Source organism: Varanus komodoensis, unplaced genomic scaffold, assembly GCF_004798865.1.
Source record: "Varanus komodoensis strain SLA01 unplaced genomic scaffold, ASM479886v1 scaffold4, whole genome shotgun sequence".
NCBI classification, from domain to species: domain Eukaryota; kingdom Metazoa; phylum Chordata; class Lepidosauria; order Squamata; family Varanidae; genus Varanus; species Varanus komodoensis.
In genome coordinates this window covers 4,920,280-4,948,156 of record NW_025335941.1, presented here as the reverse complement: position 1 = coordinate 4,948,156, position 27,877 = coordinate 4,920,280, and the positions used below count along the sequence as shown (strand labels likewise).

Here is a 27,877-nt window from a genome sequence, read left to right as displayed (position 1 = left end):
GGCAAGGCAAGGCAAGGCAAGGCAAGGCAAGGCAAGGCAAGGCAAGGCAGTTAAAGGTGAATCAAACTTCTGACGGCGCCTTGCATTGCGTGGGGAATGCTCAGCCCGGAGTCCTCCCTGCCAGCTGTTTACTCCTGTTCCCGGCGCAGGTGCTCGTGGCTGCCCGGAGCATGCCAGGGTTAACTCTTTCCCCTGCGGCTGTGGACTTTGGAGATTAGAGATTTCTTCCCGATGCAGGGGCTGCAAGATTGGATGTGTCCTTTTTTAAGCTTTTAGGGTTTTTTTTTTTTTAATGCTCACATCAAAGTAGTCTTCCCTGGCACGCCGCCCATGCCTCCCTACATCCCTGGCGTTCACTGGGTTTTCACACAGGCTCCGGATTTCTCTTTCTCAAGTTCCTTGTAAATCATACTGCGTTTTGCGCGTGGATGTGAGGTGGGTGCGGGGGAGGCCCTGTTCAACATGATGTGTGTAAGGATCGTGCAGAGGAAGGCTTGCGGTACCTTTCATTCACTGTGTTTTAAGGTCACGTTTCTGCTTGATTTCTTCGGGGAATTCGAACTGACATTTAATTCATCGCATTCTTTCTCTGTAATGTGCCTTCCGTCTCTTGGTAAACGCGGTCTAGTCCGAACATGCTTACTGTGAAGATATGAATGAAAGGATCCATGTAGGAAGCAGGAAGTCCGGACGAGCAGAGGAAGATAATTCCAAATGTTTGTGGGAGGGCCGGTGAAAAAAGCTGTCTGCATCATTAACTTTAGCAACAAAATAAAGAACTGAACATTGTATGTTATGTATGGTGCCTTGCTCCTTTTTCTCCAGGCTGAAAATCTACACTCTTATATAAATTAGTTCATAAGTACTTTTTCTCTAAATATATTTGGCTTGCAAAAATATTTTAGATCCAAAGTCCTGTGGGTAAGAAGAGAATTGGAAAGATGTGTAAATGTAGTTGAGTCAAATGAATGGAAAGGGTAAATGAGTTTCCAAATTATGTTTCAGGGTAGAGTGTATGCCAAAATTTAAGTGATGCATGTTTGTGCAATTTAATTTAATATGGAATCTTGGTTTAAATGTTTCTTAGAAAAAAATGCCCCCTTGTTACAATCACAATCAATATTTGAGCTGGTCTCTGAAAACAAGAGGTAGTTTCGTGAGACCTTGCCCGCCATACACTAGCACCAGAGGAAGCATGCATTCATAAAAGATCTTCGTTATGTTATCGCTAAGAAATTGGTTGCAGTCATCATTGTTTGATCCTGATTTCGACAAGATCCTGCAGTGAAATTGCTTTGACAGAAGTGGACAGGATAAGCTTTGAAAAGCAAATAGATCAGTGGACAAGTAACAGCTGGAGGGGCTGGCTCACCAAGCTTTAACAACTGTCAGAGTGTACAAAATAAAATGCTGCACATCAAAAGAGAGAAATGATTACCATACTGTACTTCGCAGTTGACATTTTCTTCCTTCTGCTCTTACAATAATAAAAAAACTTTTTAAATGTCTATCACTCTAGAATTCTAAAAATGCCAACCAAACCCAATCAAGCAAAGAATGTCTAACTTTTTATTCAAAAACACACTGGTCCAAGCTTTAAAAAGAAAGCCTTTTAGTATCTGTATCTGTATAATTGTATAGATGAAGGCAAACATTAACCCTTCGTAACTACAAGAGGCTGCTTTTTCTGTATCACTATTCTATATTTTTCACACTGCTTAGTTTTCCTTCTAGAAAACGGGGAAGATATGAAAAGAATGTTTTCAACTTTAAAGGACAATCTTTTAGGTATTTAGTCAGATGTTTATTGGACCTGACTGTTCCTTAGAATGAGTAACATTTTTTTACAGTAGCTTTCCTATGACAATTTGATGTTGATTTAACAAAAGCATAAGTCTGGTTATATATTACATCAATGTAATATCATTGTTGTAAGATTACATCAGTGATAACTTCAGGACTACTTGCACAAGAGAGGCAAAAGGGTATATAAAATCTACAGTTTGCAAATAGATCAGTCTGGCAATAGAGTGTAAAATTTCAGCTGTTACTAGTTCCTTTTTGCCACCTGACAGTATTTTGCTATTCTTCACACATATGTATCTTGCTCATACTGCATTTTTTGCATGGCAGTGGGAGTTCACTCTAATGCTGCTACATATTAAGAAGACGACTGTAATAGTTTTAAGAGTGACTGCAGTTGCATGCTTAAATTTTGAACTGCAAAACCTTCTGAAAGGATACAGATGGTGTCATCTTCAAAGCTTAAGGCAAAATATATAATTTAGAGGAATTTTATGGAAAAGCATTTGAGAACAGTTTAAGAAGCATGACAGAATGTATGAAGGGAAGTCTAACTGTAGGCTGTTGTAGTTTGATTAACATTTCAACTGCTGATGTGTTTCAAAACACTGTGATAAAGGATGAAAAAAATTAAAACTGGAGTAAGTCACTAGTAAGCCTTCTTTAAAAAGGAATTGGAATGCATTTCTTGCCTCTCATGAGAGAATTTGTGTTACACCTAAATTCTTGTGCAGAAGATCTAGCTCTGGAAGGTTCCTTTTTGTTTTTCATAATTTATCAGCTGAAATGAGACCAACATGTTAGTTCCAGAGAGAGGTTCTTCAAGGCACCAATGACCTTGTTCATACATCACAACAGACCATGGTTTAAACAACCCATGGCTTGTCATGCAAGAGGAGAGTAGGAGACAGTGGACATGTGTTTACACAAAATGCTACACAGTGCTTTGTGGTACCAGCACAGCATGGTATCCTTTCTATCCACATATCATTCCCATGCTTCTCCATTTTCCCTCCTGATGGTGTCACATATCCCATCAGTCCAGAGATCAGTCCCAAGGAACACTGCTCCTGCCTGCCTCACCTGCCTCTTCCTCATTGGCCCACACACTCTCCTGGATACGCTGATAGCCAGCTGTCTTTTCTTTTTTTTCTGCTGCCCAGCAAAGCAACTGCCTACTCACTAGAGTAGCACTACTGGTGCACTCCCTGCTGCTGCCTCATTCTGTACCAGTGCGCAAGCACACCCATGCACACACACACCTGTTCTCCCCCCTCACTGCACACCTGCCAGAGTACAGAGGGAAGGGGTCCTGCCAGAATGCCTTTCCCATGCGAGCACATGTGGTCATCTGCCCGGGAAGGTTTTCTGGCTGGCTGCAAAGAATGTGTTTGTCATGCAGTTTTGGGGTGGGGTGAGGACACAGCGGTGCCTGTTGGCAGCCTTCGGGAGTGTTAGGAAGAAGACAGGAGCAGCGGGGAGGGCGAGAGAGAGTGGGAGAGCTTGGCTTCTCAGGGCAATCACCCTGATGGCAATGCCCATGCACAGCCAGTGGGCTCCTCTTGTGCAGAGCTGCCTTCCTGCGAGCGGAGTGGTGAGTAGAACAAGCATGCAGCCGTTTCCAAGTACCGCTGCCGCAAGGGCAGTGACCGGACTGGCATGCCAAGTGTAGCTCCCTCTGCAGTTGCTGCTGCTGGAGATGGTGCAATGCAATGCCCCACTGCTGCCGCTACTGCAGCTGCCAACATCCCAGAGCTGCAGCTGGGCATCAGGCAGGCAGCAGACGGATAGAGGGGGAAAGCCATTTGAGGTAGCCAGTCAGAGGGTGGCTGCAATTGCCTCAGTAGTTGCCTGGCAGAACAGGGCAGCAAAAAATGGAGAGTCTCCTGCACCAAACTCAAAGGCACACATGTGGAAGCCATGGTAAAGCAATGTAATTGGGTTTGCACCTGATGACAAGCACACTGCAATGTGGAAACCCTACAGCAAACCATTGATCCTCCTCGGGATTCATGGTAATCAGAGGTGCCCTACTTCACCATCATTGCTGGATGCACACATAACAACAAGCCATCCCTTTGTGGTTTCCAGCATGGCTTGGCCTTATTGTGAACAGAGCCAGTAAGTGCACCTGCTCCTGCAAGCCTTCCACTTTTGCTTTTAAGCAACTGCCTATGATTGGCTCATTCAAAAGTTAGTGTGAAGTCTGAACCTGGATACTTTGGGTTATTTGTGGGTTAAACAACTCAAGAGCAATTCCTGGTTTGTTCTGAAGTTATGTCTGGATTCTTTAAACCAAGAATAACTCGATGGGTCTTGGTTTGGATGTCATGCTGTCGACTTTTAACATGGCTGTCATATAGCACATGACCCTACAAATTGTGGCTTATTTAATTAACCCATCATTTACTGGGGAATATATGCACATACATACCTATTGTAATTGAATTCCAGCAATTGAATTCTGAGAATATTATTAAAATGTATCATATTCAATGTTTGCACAAAAGTTAATTTGGGGTTTCTTTTATATGTTCACATTAATCCTATGGTGCAGATGAGGATTCTTCCTTTTATGCAGCAGTTTACCAGACCTTGCAGGTAATCCAATGGAGGCTCATTGAGGCAGGCCCCTCATGAAATGGTCCTCACTACAACTCGCTACAAGGAAATCCCACTCAAATTGTGCACACTTCCACAACAGCATGGCTGACAGCTGGATCATAGGTGTGAGGAAGAGGCTCCCCTTCATGTGCTGTAAACCACACTAACTCACTTGAGCCATCATGGCTGAAGAAGATTGTGTGAACAAGTACGTCTCGCATGCATATGCGCCAGGGCAGTGGTAGTTACTTAAATTAATTCACAACATAAATGTTCTAAACATGCAATAAGCCATGTTCTAAACAAGCATAAGCAAGCAATAAACTATAAAATAAATAAGGGTTCCCTAGGGTAGTTGAATACACAGCATCCACGCACACTTGCAGAGGTCGAAACATTCCAGTGTATCTTAGAGCTAGTTGGATGTCCATCCCACCAGGCAAAGGAAATCACATTTGACATCTTGTCTCCCTGTCTGTCCAATTTCGGAGTTTACTAACTAGTGGAGACTGTCCATCTCATTTTGAAAAGAATAAAAAATATTTTCAACTATTTCATATCATTTTACAGCATTAATTAAGAGCTGGCCAATGCGGGAGGAGGTAGGGATGGTAGTGAAAATTATCCATTGTATTTTTAGTGTTGTGTATATTTTCTTTCACAGCATCCCATCATTTTGATTCAAATGGGTATGCTTTGGAGAGATTTATTCACTGGAGTTAATAATTGCAGCAGATCTATTAAAGAAACTACTGTGTGTCCAAAGTATGGTTGAAAACACTCCAGAATTGTTGAGTAGGCATTTTATTACTTCACATGTTGCACACACACACACACACTCACTCACTCATTCAGGCAGCCCCAAAGCTAACAATTAAATGGCTTTTGAAAATGGCAAAGAGGCTTATGAAGGGAAATCTCAGTGGAGTCTAACCTTTCCTTGAGCTGTACTTGTGTGTGGAATTGTTGATAACTTTCTGAGCTGAAAATGTTCAGAAAGAAGGAACACTTTTTAGTTGGTGGAGCAAAATAGCTGCAGCCTTCTTGTGTTCTGAATATAAAGTGCCAGTAAAGTCTGCTGCTCTTTACAATCACACCCAGCCTTCACAAAATTCTCAGCAAATGATGATAAGCTTCCCTTAAAACTGCATGCAAGAATTAGAGAATTCCTGAGTTCCTGAGTCCATTTTATGTTCCTTTTTCTGCATATGAAGTATTAACCATTTTTAAAATTGATACTTCAGCTTTTTGTGTTAAAGAATGTTGTCACATTTGTCACATGCTGCTTCCTAGACAGAATTCCTTCCTTTCAGGTCTGGGTCAGGAGACAAAATCACATAGGACAGGGCACACTGGGAGTGTAATCTGAGACCTATTCTGAAGACATGGGATACTTCATATATTGTTTTAATGAGCCAGTATATTTGCCCTATTCAGGCATTCTCAAACTGCATCCAGAGGGGACTGCACTGTTACTCACACGGCACCCAGCACCCAACTGCCTTCCCACGGTGAGAGGAAGGTCTGAAGAGTGAGTGTAAGGGCTTCCAGCCAAATGTACTTAGACTCTCTCTTCAGGCCATCCTGCTCAACACAGAAAGCTTGAGGTGTGTGAGTTGTGGAGGGCCAGCAGTTGTGTTCCTGCAAACCTCTCTACAGACAACAGTTTAAGAGCATCAGAATGGGGCTATGGTCTCCACTGGTAAAAAGCAACTCCGTGAAATTGGGATACTGGAAAGGTAGCATTTGGGGCTAAGATCCAAACTATTTATCACACACACATGCAGCTGGAGCCTAGCAGACCTTTTACTGCTTCTTTGGGCAATTGACCATGGAGATGTGGCAGGGGACAGGACACTGAACCCCCCCCCCCCCGCCCCGCGCTGCTCCTCCATGTCTTTCTCTCATGGCTTCTGGGAAGGAATAAAATATTTCTTCTTAGCCACACCATTTGAGTTTTCCTCCCCACTGTGGGAAACACCATTAAAGGGGCCACTGGGTATTAAATGAATATGCATACAATATCTAGTTTGGGTCTGGTAAAATATGCATTTACAGAAATTATATTTTGGAAAGACAATCAAATAATATTTCACCCCACTTTTAGTTTCTTGTGTTAGCAGAGTGTGATCCAGCATTTGGGACCGGAATGAGATTATCTAAGACTGTGGGTGCCACACTGCTCTCCCAGTGTGCCAAAATGGCACTGGGTATATACCGCTAAAGTAACCTTGTCATAGTAATGGTAGTTCCCACCACATTTCCAGCAGACAGTGAAGTTTTCAGACTAGCCACCATTCACAGGCTCTACAGAACCGATTTATTTTATCTCTTTCTGCTGCATCACCCTCCCAGAGAGATAGCTTGTTGTTATATCCAGGATGGTAAAAGGAATGGAACATGGTAAGAGGAAGCCATGATAAGAGGAATGGAACAATTGGGCACTGTACTACAGCTGTTATAGACACAAGCATGGAAACATGCTTTTGGTCAGTATCTGGATTGGCTGGATTGTGTCTGAAGTTTGTAGTTGAATGTATTATATTACTCATGCTCTGCATCCCTTAACTGTCCCTAACAGTGCGGATGCTGTTAAACAGAACAAACATAAATATGCTCACCTATTCTTCCTACTGAGTTCAAAAGATCTGATTACCAGTCAATGTATTTGCAATTGCAGGTTTTGATACTTATTTTTTGTTACTAGAGTTGAATTAGAAATAAATTGTATCACATAGAGATATATCCTTCTACACAGTTGCGCTGATCCCCACCCCACAAGTAATAGCAAATAAATAAATACTTACATAAATACAAGCTATCTCTCTAACACCCTGCTGAATTATTACATCACTGAAGACTGGAGGTAACCATTTATCTACTAATTTTCTGTCATTTCATGGAATGTTGTTGTACATTGTAACGATTAAGGAATTAAAGCGTTAATGAAAGGTTCTAGAGAGAAGGGATTGTAAATGTTGGGATGGGGGTAGACTTAGAGGAGGCAGTAATATCTTAACAGTGATCAACCTTTAAGCTGAGTGTGAGAATCTGTGGTGGCTCAAGAAAAGTGCTGCAGACATTAAAACAAGTTGAATGTTCACAGGTCTTTACTTGCATGTGTATTAATCTAAACGTTTCTGTGACTTCCATTTAGGGAACTTAATGATTGTGGTTTTGGAACAAGGAAAGAAGAGTCAGTTTAAAGCAGAGTCCTTCTGCAGAATGAGAGTCATAATTTTATAAAATTCTGGTGGTCAAAGTCATTGGCGTTCTACTGTGATTTCACAGAAATGATCATCCTTGCTATTTCAGTGTGATGCTGTGATATTGTGTTATAATTGCAAACATGCAGTTCCTTAATTGATTGATGCTCTGAAGTCCAGTAATTTCTCCTATGAAAAAGCAAAGATGTTTAAACCAAGTAATTACTTTTCGAGACAGTGCCTGAAAGTGACAGAAATCCTTTCAATCTACTAGTTTTATTTATCCATAAATATTAACTACATAGTGAAATAAGAAAGCATTCCTAATTTCAAAGCACTTAAATGGTAAAAGTCCCTTAAAGAAAGGTGTTTCTTTTCTAGTTAAAGAACTGCCCCTCATAAAAACTGGGCATGTTTGCACTATGCACTAAACCACCCTGCATATAAAGCACTATAGGCTGGTTGTTCTCATGCTAACTATCCATCACTGTGCGGCTTGCCATAGCTTGTTTCTTTGCTCAGCCATTACACCAGCTCTGGCATATATCCAGATGCCTGGGATACCTCCTTGGTTCCTGGGTCCCTGCATCAGCACCCTTTCTGCAATTAGTCCACTGGGACGGTAGGTACTGAAGAAGCTGGCTGCAGCTCTGTATCGGATCAGCAAATAGAATTTTCAGCACTCTTATGAGCATAGTATGCTGCTCTCTGACTTTGCTGGGGTGGGGTGGGAACTGTGCAATTCTGAAAGGCTGGGGTGGGGGGGTCGTGATCTTATACAAGGGCACCTCTCTGATATTTAGGCCAGCATAGTGATATTTGCCTATGGTCAGTGCCTTGTTAATTTCATTCCCCATGCTGCCTCTTGCCTTGATAGAAGACACCTTTTGTCAAAAGCTGCTTCCTGTTCTAATGAAATAAGATGATCCTTCTCTCCTGTAACTGCCACTCATTCGCCCATCTCCCTGGAAAAAAAACAGGTCACAAATAGAATGGGTTCAGGAATGTTAAACCTGATAAAGTTTTTATTTTATTTTTTTATGTTATATGGGATTTGTTCTCCTGCACAAAAGCAGTAGACTTCCTATCCAATATTTATCACACATACTCTTTTCCTGCTCTTGCAAATGATATTTGCACTTTGATATTTGCCTAGTTTTTTGGTGTGTTTTTAAGGATGCTTCCCATTACACAGAAGCAAAGACTATCTCTCATTTAGCCAGGAGCTGCTTTGGCGCCTGCCTACTTCCAGTTTCTTGTTCTCATTCCTTGCTAGCTGCACATGATCATATGTGTGCACAGACAGCTTACAGAGCACTGAGCAAGATCACTAAACATATGTAAATGTCATGCACAAAACAGAAGTGGAAATCTTAAAAGTGTAAAATCTTTTACACTTAGAAGCTGCATTGTTCAGTCTCATAAGCAAACTGTGAAGGTGTCTGTGTTATCTAATTCTCTTCTCTGTTTTGACAGAAAATTAAGTAATGCCAGGATAAATAAATGAGAGCTGAAATTTAAAAATCTTTCTGCCTTATTTTTGTTTCATCTTTTTCTGTGACTAATCTGGGAGCATTTATCATGTTCTGTGCTGAAACCAAATCTGATTGATCAGTCAGCTAGCCACTTTTGCTGAAAGAGAAGTGCCTTTTTCTAGTGAGCTCGACTGATAGGAAATGACACTTTTCAGATTCTGTTATGTATGTGTGGAGCACCACAGTGTCAAGAATGCGATCAAGGAATCTGCACATTTCTCAGTCATAATCCTTCCTGAAGCCTTCTGCTCAACAGATTGTACTTAATCTATGATAGACTCGGAAAAGATCTTGCCTTTGCAGTGGATGGTATCAAGTCATATTTCACTGCATGCAATGTAGAATTTCACCGCACATTCCAATGTCCTCCTTTGTACCTTACCTTTAACAAAGGTAACAATTAGATGGGAAAACCATGGGTCAGAGTGAAGAAATTACTTTCAATTTTAGATTTTTGTGTTACAGAGAAATATGACTGCATGTTTAAATCTAATGTAATGCCATTCTTAATTATGTTCACCAGACGTTATTTCCTATGAATCCCATTGCATTTCTGGGTTAAAGTAGCCTTTTTGAACCTGATGCCTTCTCAAATTATCTGGAATACAACTCCCAGCATCTCTGATCATTATCCATCTTAGCTGGGGCTGATGGGAGTTGATGTCCAAAGCATTTGAAGGATGCCATGTCAGCTTTCTGAAGAATCTTCTTGTTGGCATAAGCAGGATTTCCTTCACTGCTTTTTATTTACATGAGCAAACACATGTTGTTGTACCAGCCCATTCATATGACCCATTGGTTAATTCCCAATGTCTAGTGCCATCTCCATGTTTAAGCTTTGGGCCAATTTGGTAAGTTCTCCTTAAGCACTCTTTGAAGAGCTCAGTCAACATATGGCAAGATAGTAGGTGCTAAGTTCTTATCCAGTAACCTGATGGAACTAGCCATGAGATAGAACTAGTGTGGGATCAAGAAATATTGTTCAGTTTTAGAAGGTTGCAGCAACTTCCAACTTATCCAGACTTGTTAATCCGTAAGCATAGTTTTATTTTTATAGCTTCTATGTGTGCATGTGCAAGCATGCATGCATGCACATACACATAATTTTGCTTAATTTTTTTGTATTGGTTACACACACACACACACGCGCGCACACACACACACACAGACATATAGTCAAAGTGGCCATATGCTATCTCTGATACCCTAACAAAATTGGCCATCTGTAATAGCTCCCAAAATCCAAAATGTGCCACTTGAAGCATCTGGCTTATCTTGCCCCTTGGTAAGATTATCTGGAATGATACAGATGTGAAGTATAATTATGTCTGGTGCTTTGTAGTAGTGGGATCTAAAAATGATCTTAAGAATTATTTATGAACACAGAGGTGCAAGTTGGAACACTGAGTGTAGATGATTCTTGTGTCAGGGAAAAGAATGCTGATGTGACGTTAAAATAATTTGAGGTATAGCAATTGAAATTGCTCCCATAATATTATGGGGAATCATCAGAATAACTGAACTCTATAGCTACAGAGGACAAAACCCTACTGCAGTGCCCATAAGCCACTGAACTCAGGCTTGTGGTCATCCCATGCAGAGCAGTAAGAATGACAGGGATGGTCCCATTTTTCCACCACACACATTTCACCAGACTGGCTTTGTTCCTGTGTAGGTGGGGCATTTAAAAGGGTGAGCGAAGCAGGCGAGGGAGGCTTTAGGTCAGGAGCTCATATCCTGACTACGCAAAGCTCACTCCCCCCGCCCCCAAATTTTCTGAGGTTGCTTTCCTCACCTGGGAGAGCAGCTGGCATAAGATTTCAGTGCTAGAAGGAGGCTGAGGGGTCAGAACTCCAATTGCCAGTTCTGAGGTTGGAGCAATGAAGTATCCTATGGCCCCTGAGGCACTGCCTAGGGGTCATAGGTTTGTTCCCTCCATGCCATCTAATGAGGTCTAAAGGAAGAAAATTAATTTATCCCAGAGGTATTTGGACTTGCACAAACTTATCATAAGAGGTATGATGTTTGTTTGCTTTTGTCTTGCAGTCATGAGACGCAAACTACTTGCTGGGATCATCCTAAAATGACAGAGCTCTACCAGTCCTTAGGTAAGAGAATTCTTCAGCAGCTTCATTTTTCGCAATAGCTTTTTTTTTTTTTTTTTTGGTTCTTTGTTTTGTTTCTTGTGTGTGGGGCTGATAAATCAAGGATTATTTTGGAATAAAATGAAAGAAGTAAAAGGCCAGGTGTTGAAAAGGAGAACAATAAAAACTTAAGTCTTAAATGCCACATTTTAGAAGTATTACACTTTCACTGATACACCGTTTATCCTTTAGGATACAATTGCATGGTGCAGCTTTTCTTTTTAAGAAAATTAACTAATTAGCATGAACATCTTTCTTCCATTGCCCCATTTGGTCAGCAGAGAACAAAGCCCAGTTACTGTTACATTTGAATTAGATAGGTTGAGAACAAGCCTCGTCCATGTAGTAGAGTGTGCTTCCTGTTTTCAAAGAACATGGTTGGTGGAATTAACACCAGCATCACAACATCATCTTGAGCATTCAGATTGTCTGTAACAACAAATTCATGGTTGGCTACCCCTGTGAAGAATCATCTCCTGAACATTGGACTCAGAAAAGGTCTATGATATACTGCAGGGGGGACTCCAGTGGGAGGTAAGACTTTCCACACAAGATGCCTCCTTCCAATTTTCAGCACCACCTCCCTGTGACAGCCCAGTTTTCCTAAAGGTTTCCTGAGTCTCAGATTAATGAGGGATGCAGGGATTGAAGAAGGCACCAGGGAATAGAAAGCCACTTTATATGAACAAATTTTGCTTGCATATTACTTAGCTAGAATATATTTCATTCTGGATATTTCATGACTGAGTTTTCATCACTTCCTAGAAATTGTTGTTCACTGCCAAGAGAGGTTTGGCTATTGGTTAGTATAGAAAACATACAAGTCAATAAAACCATCTAATTCCCTGGATCTATGAGTTTTGAAGTATCAGGACAGGGTTCTCTTAGTCCCGTGGTGAACACAAGTGCCAGATGATGTTAGAACTTAGAATTTACTTTTGCTTTTCCTCTGTGGATGCACACTAGTCCAGAAAGCAGTTTCAAAGCATGCTTAGTGCAACCATGGTTGTGTGGCATCCAGTTAGTTTGATGATTTGCAATATGTGCTCCATGAAGCAGCCATAGTTATTGCAAGGTAGTGCTTCTGTAGAGCCTCTCTAGGATTTAAAAATAGACCTCATACTCTGAATATTTACTACTTTTGATCTGGTTACCTATTACAAGCTTCCCCGACCCTTGTTTCGGTTTAATATGAACAGAGTGAAGTGTCCCTTCTCTGTATCATATTTGAGAACCAGTTGTTTCACAAAGGTCTGTGCAGTATTTTGGAAGAATTTTTTGTAAGGAAGCCTTTTCCAACAAATCTGCAAGCCTTTAATCATGGATAAGGGAAGCAACATGGTGTGCACTACTGAAACCTGGGTGAATGAGGTGGTACCTCAGTCAGGTATGTCAGCCTGAATGTTTGATATAGGCCAAGGATGGACCAAAGGAAGGGGACTTGCTGATCCATCAGAAATCCATCAGGGAATAACTCTGAACTAGATCTGCACTAGAAGGTCTGCATCTGGAGTGAGGCCAGAAACAGATTGGAGATGCTGCTGGAATGTTACTCGTCTTACTGGTGGTCCCAAGCATGGTGCTGTAGTAGTCAAAAATAGTGCTCCTTGGTGACTTCACTTTCTGCACTGAAGCTGTCTCAGAGCTTCCCTGAGATCTTGCAGCTTTCATAACAACCATGGGAGTGTTCCAAGTTGTTATTAACCATTGTACAGAGCAGGACAAACCCTTGATTTAGTCTTTGTGCTGGTGATATGGTTGGTGCTGTAGAGGTGGGAGGAGTGAGCCCAGTGTTATGGTCAGAACACTTCCTGCTGATGTTGCCCACCGTGGAGTGATAAGGAACACATAAGGGAGACTTAAGAAGACCGAGGCTAGGGAAAACTGATGGGTTTCTGAGATTGTATATATTTTAAAATGTTATTTTAATTTTTTGTTGTAAGCCGCCCCGAGGCTTCGGCGAATGGGGCGGCATAAAAATGTTTTAATAAATAAAAAAATAAAAATAAATATTTTTTTGGGTGGATATTGCTAGTAGTCCAATCAACACCCTTGTTCTTCTTCGGAATGGTGAGATGTTCTCCTGCATTCTACTCCTGAATACTGTTCTGTCCCACAATATTCTGCAGAACTGAAGCAGGTTGGATGGCAACTGAAGCAAAGATGGTGAAAACTTTATTCTGATCTCCACTTAGAGTACATAATTGTACCATTCATGTGAAAGTGTGGGCTGTGAAAAAGGCATCCTTGAATAGCCATCCACTTGAGTGCTAGATGGTGGTTTGGACCCTGCTAACTTCACAGACAGGCCCTTTGAAATGCTTTTTGTAAATTACACTTCAAGGATAAATTAATCTCTCTCCAAAGCAATCTATGTGCTATCGTTATAGCAGATCAAAGTGAGGTATCCAATGCCTTATCTAATCATGTTTTGTGAGATCAGTTTCCATTCATGCAGCTTGATAACATGGGGAAGCTGATTGTAGTCATGTAACCAATTTTACACTTGATCTTTGCCCCCCCCCCCCCCCGCAATAGCTTATTAAAGCTAGCTAGCTTGTCATGGCTTGTCACGGCTCATGGGGTGGGTTAGGAATATGTTTAATGTTTTACTGTGTGAAGGATGCACAAAGCCTCATTCATTGAAGGAGTGCGACTACACCCAAACATGCCTACACTGCATCCAAGAATTTATGCGGACCATTGCCAAGTTGTGGACATACTATCCCTAGGAAAGGAGATTGGGAGGGTTGTGGCCTGGATGGAACTGTAGTACCTTGGGGTATCTACTCAACCTGTAAGAGTTGTAGGGTCTTTTACCGTGGTTACTTACTTAATGTTCTTCCCCACCAACCCCATTATATCCTTTGATTGTCCTTGAGTGGACTGTGCTTCTGCTTCAAGTGAGTGTGAAAAAGGTGACTAGGAATGTGCTCTTTGGTACACATTAATTTAATATTACTTATCTCGAATTTTAACTAGCTTTGGTTATGACAGGTGGCTTGCTTTCATTAGGGAAGGAAATGAATACTGTAACCACAATGGTATCATAATTTTATTTTCTACTTCTAATATAAATCATGGTTACATGTAGATGAATTAAAACTCTCTTTACAGCTCTGGTGCGTCTTCAACTTGGAGTATTATGTTCAGTCCTGGGCTCCACATTCCAGGAAGGATACAGTCAGGTTAGAATCGGTGCAGTGTAGGACCACAAGGATGGTGGTCAGATTGCAGGGAAAGCCATATGAGGTGAGATTGAGGGAACTGGGTCTTTTCAGCCTGGAGAAGAGGAGACTCCAAGGGAATCTGTTGATGACATATAGGTACATAAGGTACTGTTACACAGAGGTGAGTAGAGACCTGTTTTCCCCTGCAGAGGAGTGCAGGATGTGTTCCAGTGGAGCACAGCTCAAGGAACCAAGGTTCAATTTGGATGCCAGAAAATACTTCCTGGCAGGTAGGACCCCAAGCATATGGAATGGGCTTCCATGGGAAGTGGTTGAAGCCCCATCGGTGAGGGTGTTCAAGGATAGACTGAACATGCATATGGTAGGCATGTCATGAACGGAGCTGGCTGGAGCTGGGGGTCAGACTAGGTGACCCAGGAGGCTCCTTCTGACTCACTCTGTTTCTTTGTTTATGTTTGACACACAAACTGGAAGCTTACAGTTAGGTTTGCATATAAAAATTGGCTAAGAATGAATGTTGTTGTTTTCTTTAGCTGATAAACTAGGGTGTATGTTTGTGTGGAGAGAAGGAGAGATGTTTAAAGTTTTTGGGGCCTCCAATATAAGGAACCCTGCTAGCAATGCAGTGGTGCAGGAAAATCTCACACAGCATAATGCTTTATATAAATTGAACAATTCAAGTCTAACCTATTTACTCTTGGGAAGAATCTCTAATGTATTTTCAGTCCTTTTCTTTGCCTTGGGTTAGAATTGGTAATAATAGAGTGGTTCTTGAGACCTTGAATAGTTTCTATTTTATATGAAAAGTTTAAATTAAAGTATATGGTATATTGCATATTCGTTATCCATATAATCCTTGGCTCCAGCACCAGGATGAAATTGGGTTTCTTGGATGTGTGAAGGAATACTCATAGTTTGAGTAGGTTTAATTTTAATTTTGTAGGCTTGGTGATTAGGTGAATCTGGCATCCATCGGTTTTATAGCAGGATCATATGAAAAACTGCACATGGTTCAGTATCACAGCCCTATCCAGATGGATGTGCTTTGTTCTTTATTTCATAAATTAACATGCAGGGGACCTCTCTGTTTTTTTAATAAAATGTTTTTGTGTGGGTGTCTGTGTGAGATGCTTTTCTATATAGCAAGATATTGCATAAAGGAAAATACCCATTTTTACTTGTTTCCTTCACTACACTTATAGCAATTTATGATCTGATGTTTTTTAATAACTTCATCTGTCGATTTGGTTTTTTCCTAGGATGTATTTAAGTTTGGGTTTTCTGGGAAAAGTTCTAACATCACATTATATAAGAGAATTTTGGGATTTAACATCACTTCACAATATTATTAATATCACATCATAGTCTAGTTACTGTAACTTGTAAGAATGAACATGAATGGGTATCAGAAATGCAGAAATGCAGTGTAAGCATTACTGCCCATTGAAAGCAAGCAAGAGGACAACAGTACAAAGTAGCTTTTGAGCAACAAAGCATAATATGGGAGTCTGAGAGACTGCACAGCCTCTTTGTCTAGCACCCTACTTTAGGCAGTTGAGATGAGAAACCTTAGCCACTAAAGGAGACATTTGAAAAGAAAAGGCGCCAGAATACTTGGCAGAAGCTGTTTTAATTTGCTGACATAGGAAAGTGGGGAAATGAAAACTAAGTGAGAGGGTTATGTCACTAAATTATTACCTTCCCCTAGTGACAGGAAAGAGAGAGTGGGCTTGCATATTTCAGCCAGTAGAAAGGGAATGGAGAACAGTACAAGGTAAGCAGATACTCAAGCCCAGCATTTAGAACAATAATATATTGCAATGTCTTCAACAGGAAGACTGCTCTCAGATGATATCCATGCCTTTCTTTTCTCTCCTGTCATATTCAGTTTCCTTTCTATATTTTCAGATGGCAATATCCATAGTTTGTTTTGATGTTGAATGAGGACTGGGCACACTGTGGCTAGTGTTCACCTCTAAACCTTATTTGAAGTTGAACTGTTGAAAGCTAACTTACAAATCATGGTTTGGAAGCTAGTACTGAATTAGAGACAGTAGCTGTGTAATGACAGTGTCTGGGTTAAACAAACCATGGGCTGCTGGAAAAAGGCTGGGGAGAGCACATGCAGGACCACCTGCAGTGTGCCAGCCATGCTGCAGTTAATCAACAGCCTACTGATTACAAGCCCATTTGGCTGTTGAGTGCACTGTGTGAACCTGAAGTCATGGGTGGATTTGTAGGTTAAACAACCAAGCATTCAACATCCTATAGGTCTGGATTTGCATGGCATACGCAACACCTAATGAATGAGGTGATCCTAGGCTGTTGAGTAAAGGTGGAAGTGGTGGACACATGGGAGGCAGCATACTCTATAGAATCACAGGACATGGCATGCTTATTCTCTGTTGCTCATGCATGGCAAGCCATGGATGATGTAAGTCATGTTTTGTTGCTACCTGATGTTTAAATTTTACTAGATCATGCTGTAATCTACCTGATTCTGGCAAAAGCAAACCATGGTTATTACTACGTGGAAGTAGAGGTGGAAAGGAGGGAATATGCAAGACCCAGTATGTTCCAAAAAGTTCATATTCTGCCAAAGCAAAGCTTTCCATTTAGTCCAATCATATACAACAGGGATGGGAAACATGGCTGGTTTTGCTGTCCCTTGCCATTAAATGTTGCTACAGCAGCAAAACAGCAATTCTGCAAGGAAAGGAAACGGGTGGATGGTGGGCACACCCTTTGAGTAGAATTGCAGCTCTGTTTTGGTGGATTCAGCAGCAATTTCGTTGCACGGTGGAATGGGAGGTTGCTGCAAGCCCTGACCTCCCTCGGGTTGCTCATCTTTGCTATAGAACCATAGGCAAGAGCACTGTTTACTACTGTAGGCTCATTATTAAAACACCTCTTTAAACTCCCAGTTGTTCATCTGACAACTCAAACTAAATCCCATGGAATTCTGAGATATTCAAAGGACCTACAGGTTAGATTGGGTGTTTTTCAAAGGAAGGGGAAGAAAGGGGAAAAGAACCAACAATGCCCTGATAGTTCTTTCTATTCATTTTGGTTCCCTGGCTTATAACAATACTTTTATAAAAACACTGTATTTCTCAAAACTGTGTGTGTGTCTGCAAAATTGCAAATGTTTCCACTTACCATATACAGTTACATGTTTCATTAACCAGTAATGCTATTCTGTTTCACTTTTTTCATTTGTTTCAAAGCTACATTTAAAAGGCAATAAGTGGCTAGCGTTATCTGCATACTTGTGCTTTGTTTATAAAACAAGTACTGGGGAGAATTATATTTATAAATGTTGGAGTATGGTTATGGAAAAGCATTGAAAAGATGAGGTTGAATTTCTCCTCCAGCACTTTCCTCTAATAGCAGTGTTCTGAATACAACTTATCTAAGTTTTATATTGCGCTTTGCTGACCCAAATTTACTTTTACACATGCATCAAAGTAGGTAATGAACAGTTTCATTCTTCCTTGTACTCTGTATGTCAGCTCTTCAACAAATTACAGGTATTTATCAACCCACAGGAAACTTGTCTTCTTCCTCCAAAGCAAAACACTTGCTCATTATATGCGATTCTTCTTTACGGAAAACAAAAGATTCTTGCAAATAAAAGATTCTTGCTATTTTAGAGTTCTGGAACGATTCAGTTTAAGTGTGTACATGACATGTAAAATGGAACATTGAGGGGGTATTGCTAAAGAAATGGCAATATTTGTTAGATCAAATGTGTTCTCCTTCTTGACATTTAATAACCCAGAGTCTGTGGAAGAATGAAAAGTGCAAATTACCTCCCAGGCAATACAATGCACTCAGCTATATGAATTGTATATGTTCCTACCTGTACTGGAGACCAGTGGAAGTCACCTATGGATGTGATATAAAATATGATGTATGGAATACAATAATAATCCCTTTATGATTATTAATAATCCCTTTATCAGGCTAGGATAAGAATTAAAATATCTGGAGTTTTATCACACCCTTTGGGGTCTCCTAGTTGGGCCCATAGTAGTCCTGCTAAAGACAACAGACTGGTACAGTTTCTCATAAGCAGACCCACAGTGGAAATGGTCCCCCACCTTGATATTTAAACTCATGACAAGCAAATTTGCTCTTGCATCAGGGAAGCAAAACTTGTAGACATTAGGAAGTGAATCCTCCTTCAAAAACATTTTCTGCCCTTGCAGTCTTAATTCAACTCTGCTCCTGCAAGTGAAAAGCTAATAGTATGTTGAGTCTGGGGAATTCTCTCTCTCTCTCTCTCTCTCTCTCTCTCTCTCTCTCTCTCTCTCTCTCTGTGTGTGTGTGTGTGTGTGTGTGTGTAGAAGGATCATTGGTATAGCTAATGTGCATCAGCAGTTTGATAAATGAAGCCCTCCAAGTTGTTTTATAACCATTCTGCTATTTTATATTCTGATTGCTATATTAGTAATGTATAGAAACAAAGCCACAGCAAAGCTATGCTTGCTCTCACTCGTTCTTTTCCACCCTCGCTCCCCACCCCCACCCTGGCCACACTCGTCCAGGAGTTACACAGTTGGGTTGCATTTGTCACATCTAATGGAGTCAGCAGATGTTTGCATATGCATGCTTAGAGGACTGGGGAAATGTATAGGTTGCAAATAACAGTTTTGTCTTGTAATGCAAGCAAAGTACCAATCCAAAGGAACAGGAGAGGTGTACCAATGCACAGAACCAGAACTGAGGGCAGGGAGCAGGGCAGAAAGCATACTGGAGCGTGTAATGTGAAACTGGGGCCATCGACTGGGGCCATTGCTTTGAGGGGACTCCTAGACATGCAGAAGCAGATGGTAGGGGAGGAGAAGGGGGAAGCTGGTGGACAGAGAAGAAGCGGATATCATGGTGAGGGTAGGAGGGAGCAGTCTTGGTTGGGCAGAAGCGGGAAACAACAAAATGTGGCAGTAGAAGGGAACAGTAGCAGCGGCTGCATGTACACAGGAACATGTAAATAACCACCTGGTCTAGGGTGCCAATGCCTAAAGATGGGCCTGCCAGCAGCAACACACATGCCCTTTGGCATGTAAAATGGCTGCGGGCAAGAAGGGATGTTTTTGTATAGGAGGAAAAATGAAGAAAATGTGGAGGAAACAAACCTCCACCTTCACTCTCCATAGAAGCCAGATTCAAGGCTCACTGCAAACAAAAGTCTTGACAGGGGTTGGCATCCAAAGACGCCCTACTTTACCCAGATCATCACCATTTAATTTACCTAGAGAAATAGCAAGGGCATCTAAATATCAGCCAAAGGGGAAAGAGCTGTATTATCTCCTGCTTTTTCAGTCAAACCTTTATCATGTGTTTAGGCACAGCCCATTACACAATGAAATATTAATAAAGTGAGAAAAATCCTTTCACAGTAAAATAAAAATGAGACTCAAATGGACCTTGAGCTTATTCCAAGTTTTTGCCACTACTTCCTGTTCTCTGTGGTGTTTGCCTAAAAGCAGGCTATGAAATAAGGAGGGAAGTACTTTGTTGATTCTATGCAGGTCCTGCCCACAGGTAATGGTGGTCCTCAAGATACCTCATTTTTGACCCATTAAATGCTTAGCTATAAATGAGCTGCTCCTATCATTCTGGAACTGTGCAAGTTTCTTATCTAAGGAAAATTCTAGGCTGCCATTTTTCAAAATAAAGGCCCACAAAGACCATTGGGAGAAGAGTGTGACTTCTCTAGGAGACCCTAAGATAATGTTGAGGCTGTGAAAGTCAGTACATTCATTAATTTGAAACATGGCATTTTCACTGGGTGTTCCCTCAAAAAATAAGAAGATACAAAGGTATATAGCACAAACAAACATAAACCCAGCCGTGTACTATTTTTCTGATGTTTGGCAGATATAATATAATCCTGTGTCTGTATCTATGATCTGACTTCTTATAAAGAAAAAAATAATAGTAATTTTTTTTAAAATTTCCTAATACAATCAATGACACAAAGTCTTGGATTTCCCAATCTTGGTTTGGTTTCAGTACCCTAGTTTAAGCAGATGACCTCTGAATAAGTCTGGGTAGACTTATTTTCCAAAGCACTGAATCCAGGTCCGCACTGAATCTGAGGTTTGGTGCACTCCTCTTTCAGGAATAAGGTAGGGCTTTGGTCTGATCCAGGATGGCCTTTAGGACTCTAAAGCCTAAAGCATCACCAGGTCTGAAAACGAGCTGCTGTGACTGAGTGATACAGGCAGGGCATGCTAGGTAATTCCATTTTTGCAGAGCTACTGACCCATGTCAGTAGTAGTGCTTGAACAATATTACCCAGTTTGCCTTGAATCTGGTCTGCAGCTCTAGTTGCATGCCAATCATGGGAGAGTTTGCCTTTCTTTTTCTTCATTGCCAGAGCAGAAAAGAAAGGTAATGGTGTTGGGGGTGGGGGAGCAGATACTGGTATTACACTTCCATCTTGTTTGGAATTTTCTCTTCATACAAGCTCAAACTGCAGAATCACACTGCACTTCTTTATGGACACAGATTGACCCCTTCCACAGATTAAACCCCATGTATATCCCAATCCCCCAAGCATTAGGTAAATAAAATACTTGACAGCTACAAAACACTCCCGTCTCTTTTTTTACACATCTAGCAAATGCTGATTGATTTAGGTTTGACACCATGTAAGCTACATTATACAATATCTCATGCTTTTACTTCAGCCTTGCTAGTTTGAACATAGCATTGAAGCTGCAATCCCCTCGCCTAAGGTATGTGTGTGCTGCTCAGCTGCATGTGCTTTAGTCCAGTACAGACATTGGCCTGCATCCAGTATGGAGTTCAGTTTGCTTAAGACTATTGGAATCAGTGAAATTAAGAGCATTGGAATCAGTTAAATACACTTAACATTGAGTTGAATAGTGACCTTAAGCAAACTTTAGTCAATGCTAGATTGCACACCATTTTTGATCTCTGGCTTTAAGCTGCACAATAGCTCTGAAATACTGGCTCAGTAAAATATGTACTGTTGGTATTTAATACTACTAACTTCCCAGCATTTTCAGTTAATAAAGGGATGTGTTTTCCTTAGGTAAGCAACCCCTGCTTTAAATGGTAATTGTAGCAGCTGGATGCAGCCATGAAACAGATATCTGTTTATCTTTTTTTATTTCTGCAGAATTCACCAATGTAAAATAGTAAAGGCAACCCACAGATTTCATCACAGCAGTATAGCATGACTTATTCCATATTTCTAAAGCCTGTTGATTCATATCTGTGAATACGAACTCTTGTTTAAAGGGTTTGAAGGTTTCTGTGAAACTTTGCCTTTTGGGCTTGCCAGGACAACGGGGAGCATAAGAGTGGGACCACTTCACCAGCCTGCCAAGCTGAAAGTACAGTGCAGAGAGATCACTCCAGCTGGTTGGCTAACCAGCCAGCTGAAGCAAACCTTGGCTTCACTGCCCTGCCCTGCCCTGCCCTGCCCTGCTGATCCAAGCACTTTTGGGAATGGAGATAATGTTAGCCATCTTGAGAGTGAGCCAAAGGGCCACAGCTCTCTTGACCTGGGCCACCTTGAGCTCAAAAGGGTTCACAGTAGTGCTTGCACCCCATCTACATGACAGATACTTGTTCCCCTCTCCTGCACCGTTACTGTGCGGTTGACCTGTGTCCCAAAAGGCTCATTACTTTGGCATGGAGAGCAAGTCACCTTGGCTAGCCAGTTGGCTACTGGCAGTAGTGCAGAGGGAAGATCATTTTGGATGGCTAGCTGGCTGAACAGCACCTGCTGTCCTGCTCTTTCCTGAAGTGGAGATAACTTTAACCCACTGGCCAGGTGAAGCAACCCTGGTTCCCCATGCATGTCCACACCACTATGGCTCAGAGGGAAGCTTGTTTCCTCTGGCTGCATATCCAGCTGGCTGAAGAGATTGCTACTCCCTACTGGGAGCCCTTTCAGGCTTGCTGTAGTAGGGAAAGGGGAAAACCCGATGCTCCCACTATGCTCCCTAGGATATTTGAGGGAGGACCAGATTGCACAGGAGGAGTCTCCCTCCCCATGGTGTGACCATTAGCCAGGTGCATTTTCCACAGGGTTCTGCTTTTGAGTAACCCTCCCAGGCTGGTTCCAGTGAATATAACGTTGGGTGGCTGAAATGAGTAGTACCACAGGGTACTATTTTGTATACAGTGTTATTTAACATCTGCATGATGTGGGAGTGGTCGTTAGGGGAGTGGGGCAACTTTTTCTGACCTAGTGCCTAGATGCAGCTATGGGCAATATACAGGACAATAGACTGACACTTAGCAAACCATGTTTCCAAATTAAAACCTTGTTGTGGCACTTAATCTCTGAAATGGCCCCTCACTGAAACTTGACTGGTTCCTATTCCGCTGTCAGTTCAGTGCCTGGTTTAAATGCCTCTGTCCAGGCATTTCTGCTGATTTGTTCAACTTGCTCTGCTATTTCTACATCTTTTATTTGTTTCATTGTGATGTTTTATAGGTGAACAGTATTATGTTGTGGTGTACTTTGCTTCTTCATGCCGCTTTTATGTATCTTGGTATGCTAGCATGAAGGGCAGATTAAAAATAATTTTAAAAACTAAATTCACTATCCCCAGGTCGAGCACAAATGCTTTAGAACTGAAAAAACAGTTGCCTACCTTGAAACCATATTGCACTTGGAACATTACATTCTTTATGGGAAGCCAGCATTTTGCTAACCGTTCGTGTAGAGGACTTGCATAATAGCAGTATCCCGAACACTGCTTTCATGAAGAGGCCGTTTGCCTCTACGTACCTACGTGTTCAGTCCATTAGACAGCAAGTGCAGATGTACTGTTGCTCCATCACATCTTCATTGGGGTCCATGCATTTTATCTTTGCCCCTCATTTCTTCCAGTGAGTTCAAGGTGACACATGTGGGCCCTTCTCCCTCTCCTCTTCCCTTCCCTCACATGTTATCCTCACAATAACCCTGTGAGGTAGATGGGCCTAGCAGCTGATGAGCTTCAGCACCAAGTAGAAACCTGAACCTGGATCTCCTCAGTCCCATTCTCTGAAATGCGACTCTGATCATATCTTTTCAGGAAAACAGGAAAAGTGTCTTACTGCCCCAGATAAAATCTTTCCGAGCTGCCTTGCCAGTACCTTCAATGGCTAAGACAACTTTGATTATTCTTTTCTGAAGACTGAAAATTTGGCCAGTAGCAGCATTTGCACCAGTGTCTTCATACTGAGATGTTTCCAAGTTTAGTAGCATTTCTAGAAAAAATAACAAATCATTTCTCACTCATGTATGAAACCTAACATTAAACACAATGGTTTGATCAAGAAGTCAACTCTTCTCTTTGTTTTTGGTTGAGAGTTCATGCCCTTGAGCCATCCCTTTACCTTAATGCTCTTAGGAGCTGGTGTCTTTAATGTACACTAGCTTTCTACTTCACCTAAAGCTATTCTGTTTTGGTTCATACTGCTGTATGGAACATTGCACATGTATTTAGTCAAAGTGTTTATATGCTACTTTTTAGGGCCAAAGAGACATAGGCGAGAATGACCTAGGATAGTTAGGTAGAGCAGTTGTTTGCAGTTACAGTGTGCCTCACACAAGCTATATTTATATTTTAAGGGAAATGAATCCAGTGTTGGAAGTAAATGGCAGCATGAGACTTGAACAGACTTGTTTGTGACTATGTCAGGACGCCTCAGCTTGAACTAGGTGTCTGAGACTGTGGCCTCACTAACAGCTGTATTTTCCAGCCTCAAAGCTCTCTCCAGGTGCAGAAAAGAATAAAGAAAACCTGGCATCTTGATTGTGCCTTGTTAACAGTCTTCCTGCTGCGGTCTGAGCCCAGTGGGTGGGGAAGGGGGTGCTTTATTAGGACTCAGTCCATTAGTTTAGGGAAAAATTCCTTTTGATCATGATCAGCAGATCATGCTGTTGATATTTATGCAGATTTATTTGCTGTTTATGGCATGTTCTGGACTTGTAAGATTTTGTGAGATTTGGTGGAACCCAGCAGAAGCAGTGTTAGAGCAAAAGAAGCAACTTTCCAAACAGTGAGCTCTTTCTTTTTGGAGCAAAGAAAATAGTATGAATCTCTAGTGCTAAAGCAGTCATTAGTTGAAATTTGAGTCCTACAGCTGTTTCTTCGTATTACTCTAGAATAGGTGCAGGAGCCTCAGTCTGGGTCAGAACCCTTGCACAGTCTGAATTTGTGAAGTTTCTGATCTGGTTTGGGACCCCTGTTCCTATTCTAGGAAAATATGCTAGGGATCTTGCAGAAATATGTTGCTGCTAGATTCATCAAACAGTATTTGTTTTATACCTAAAGAGCAAAAGTGTGCCAGCCCATAGGGATAAGAGAGAACTATATGACCTGGAATCCTGCAGTCCTGATGAGTTCTCCTATGCATAGTCCTAGGCAACGATTTCTGGCATCAAGTGCGAAGGTCAAACATCATCATGAGAAACATGGAGATCCCAGGGACAGTGCCAGTGACACAGCACAGCAGTTTACATGCTGACCCACAGGAGATGTAGTTTTCCAGAGAGATTGTGATAATCTTAGGAAAGCTCCATCTTCCATAGGTTATTGGCCCTGGGTATGCTAAGTTGTTGTATATCATGGCACCTTGTAGAAAGACACTGGGCAACAAATAGGGAGGAAAAGTCCTCTCTACCTCCCTGTTTTTGAGTATGTCACTGCTGTTTCTACAGCCTGCCCAGGTAAGGAATACAAGGTGAGCATTTGGTGAGTCAAGACTTGGCAAGGAGAGTAGAGCAATTGCCCACTTCAGGGATGAAGTTGGTGAAGCATTTTGGGGATTGAAAGGCTCTAATCTTTTTTGACGTCAGCCTTTAAATGCTTCCCAAGTAATTTCGTAGCCTAGCTTGGAAAACTTAGCCAGAATCTTTAATTCTATTTCATGTCTAGAAACAGAGACTTTCAAATGAGGTCAGTTTTGCTTCAACATCAAATTAACTGAATTCAGAGAAACTCACATGCACTTCAAAATCTTGTTGCTGAAATAAGTTCTACATAATGCAAAGTCCTACTGTTGGTATTATTCAGAAACTAAATAGTTTCTCCTGGAATATACGCTCTGTAGAAATGTAGTAATTAGTGTTCATTCTGTTTAGAGTCCTACCTCCCCCATCATGCATTGAGCAATAATCTCTCTATTCAGTACACTAGCTGTCATATTTTCTCTATGAACTTTCTTTTTTCAGAACTGGCTAGAGCATAAATATGTGCCATAACTTGTAATTCAGAACCTTCCAAATTCAAAAATACACTTTTAATAATGTTGGTGTTAGCTTTGATCCTACTTTTCCTTTCCTTTGGTCAAGTGCTTCATACCTTTAAGATCTATGAAACAAGACAAAATGCAATTAACATAGCTTCCTCCAGAATGGAAATGCTATGGAAAAAAACTGTATGTTTCTTAGGCAGTGTCTGGTAAGGAAACAAACTCAGAATAGTTAGATATGTTTGTTAAGTACGTTTTTGAAAACAGTAACATGAGGTTTTGTATGTTTTTGATTTCCAGTGGAGCAAAGCTCTCTGGAATTGTTGGGATCGTTAACTCCTATATTTAAAGATTCACAGTATAATTTCAATTACATGTATCAATCAAGCAATTTACTATCTGTGCATGTTCCTTTGTGAACAAACTTGGATATGTAAATAAAAGAATTTCCATAGTGTTATTCAGCCACTATCAAGTTGAGTACTCTGATTGTGATTTATTTATTTTATATAAATAAAAATGCCTGAATTGAAAGTTTGTAATGAAATATATTTAAAACTATAAATAATAGTAAAGTAGGAAAAATGCAACTGAGGGTGAGGTGAATCTGTTATCTATACTGCAAGTCGTCTATTGAAGCTCACAAAGAACTATGATGATTTTTAAAAGAGATCACTAATAGATTAATGTAACAGAGATTAGCAGACTAATATTTATATATCCAGAAAATACCTTTATACCCAGAAAATGTATTATTTATCCAAATATGCCAACTAATTGCTTTTTTGTATGCAGTTTTGTTCTTTTCCTACCTTCATCTTTTATATTATTTAAAGAGCATTTGTATGCCTTTTTAACCAGATGTTATTTATATTCTAATCTTTGTTCTTCGCCTCTTATTTGTAATGTAGGAATAATTGTCTCCCCTTTTCCCTTAATTGAATAATAGTGTTCAGAGTAAGAGTACTGATTCTTTACAAGTCTACACAATGAAACTGCAATCACAGTCTCCTGGCAAATGAATGCCAGGGTTTTAATTGGCTGATTACTTTTGTTTAAAGTCCACAGTTTATTCCAAGTTATATTAAGGTTTGAGGGTCTGTCACTATTATTATGAAGCAGATCTAGCAAGAAGGAACAATGCCAGAACAATACACTAATGAGTAGCCCATCAGAAAAGTGCATGCAAGTCTGTTAACAGGAATAGAACAAATACACTTTGAAAACTGGTAGCATTATGTTAAAAAGATAATGGGCTCTCTTAAGCAGGTGTTCAAGATTAATACTCCAGAAGTTGCAGTCCAAATAATCTGATGCTTGTCTGACAACTATACAATGAGGTTATTTTTTTTCCCTAAATAACAGCAGTAAATGAGAGAGAGTAGTTGGGGGCACTGCATTTCCCAGCACTTTCCAAGTGAATACACCAAAAATAAGAAATAGAATAGAGAAAGGAAGCAGAAAATAGCCTAAAATGAAATGAAGGGTGACAGGAAGTGAGAGGAGAAAAGTTTTTTGAGTCTTATCAGTATTCATGTGCAAGGCTCCATTAGTGAATGCTCTTGTCATTTGTGAGGATATGGCAATATCAAAGACTACAATGGTCAAAATACTTAAATAAACCTGCATTTCTAGTACCTTGCATTACATAATTTGTCCCAGATGGGGGTGAGGAAGAATGATTGCACCATAAGAATGCACAGACGGATGTGTTTTCTATGTGAGGTTTTAAACTGGCTACTTTAGTGAGCCTTCTACTGCCAGAGTAGGATTAAGATCTGCCTTCAGCGTGGTTTTCCTGTATCTTTCTTTGTGTTCCATTACACACATTGCCCTGCCAACAAAAGTGTGTATAGTCAAGGCTATGGTTTTCCCAGTTGCAATGTATGGCTGTGAAAGCTGAACCATAAGGAAGGCTGAGTGCCAAAGGACTGAGGCCTTTGAATTGTGGTGCTGGAGGAGACTCCTGCGAGTCCCTAGGACCGCAAGGCGATCAAACCGGTCAGTCCTAGAGGAGATCAACCCTGACTGCTCTTTAGAAGGCCAGATGCTGAAGATGAAACTCAAATACTTTGGCCACCTAATGAGAAGGAAGGACTCCCCGGAGAAGAGCCTAATGCTGGGAACAATAGATGGCAAAAGAAGAAGGGGACGGCAGAGGG

General features: G+C 41.0%; 1 protein-coding gene across 8 annotated transcripts in view; it reads left to right on the top strand.

Annotated features, from left to right (window-relative positions):
- DMD (dystrophin) overlaps positions 1-27,877 on the top strand; it is a 994,758-nt gene that overhangs the window by 900,105 nt on the left and 66,776 nt on the right. For all 8 annotated transcript variants that reach the window (XM_044441365.1, XM_044441364.1, XM_044441363.1 and 5 more), the window contains one exon: positions 11,195-11,256. In XM_044441365.1, the coding sequence (XP_044297300.1) occupies positions 11,195-11,256 (62 nt within the window). The remainder of the gene's footprint in view (positions 1-11,194; positions 11,257-27,877) is intronic.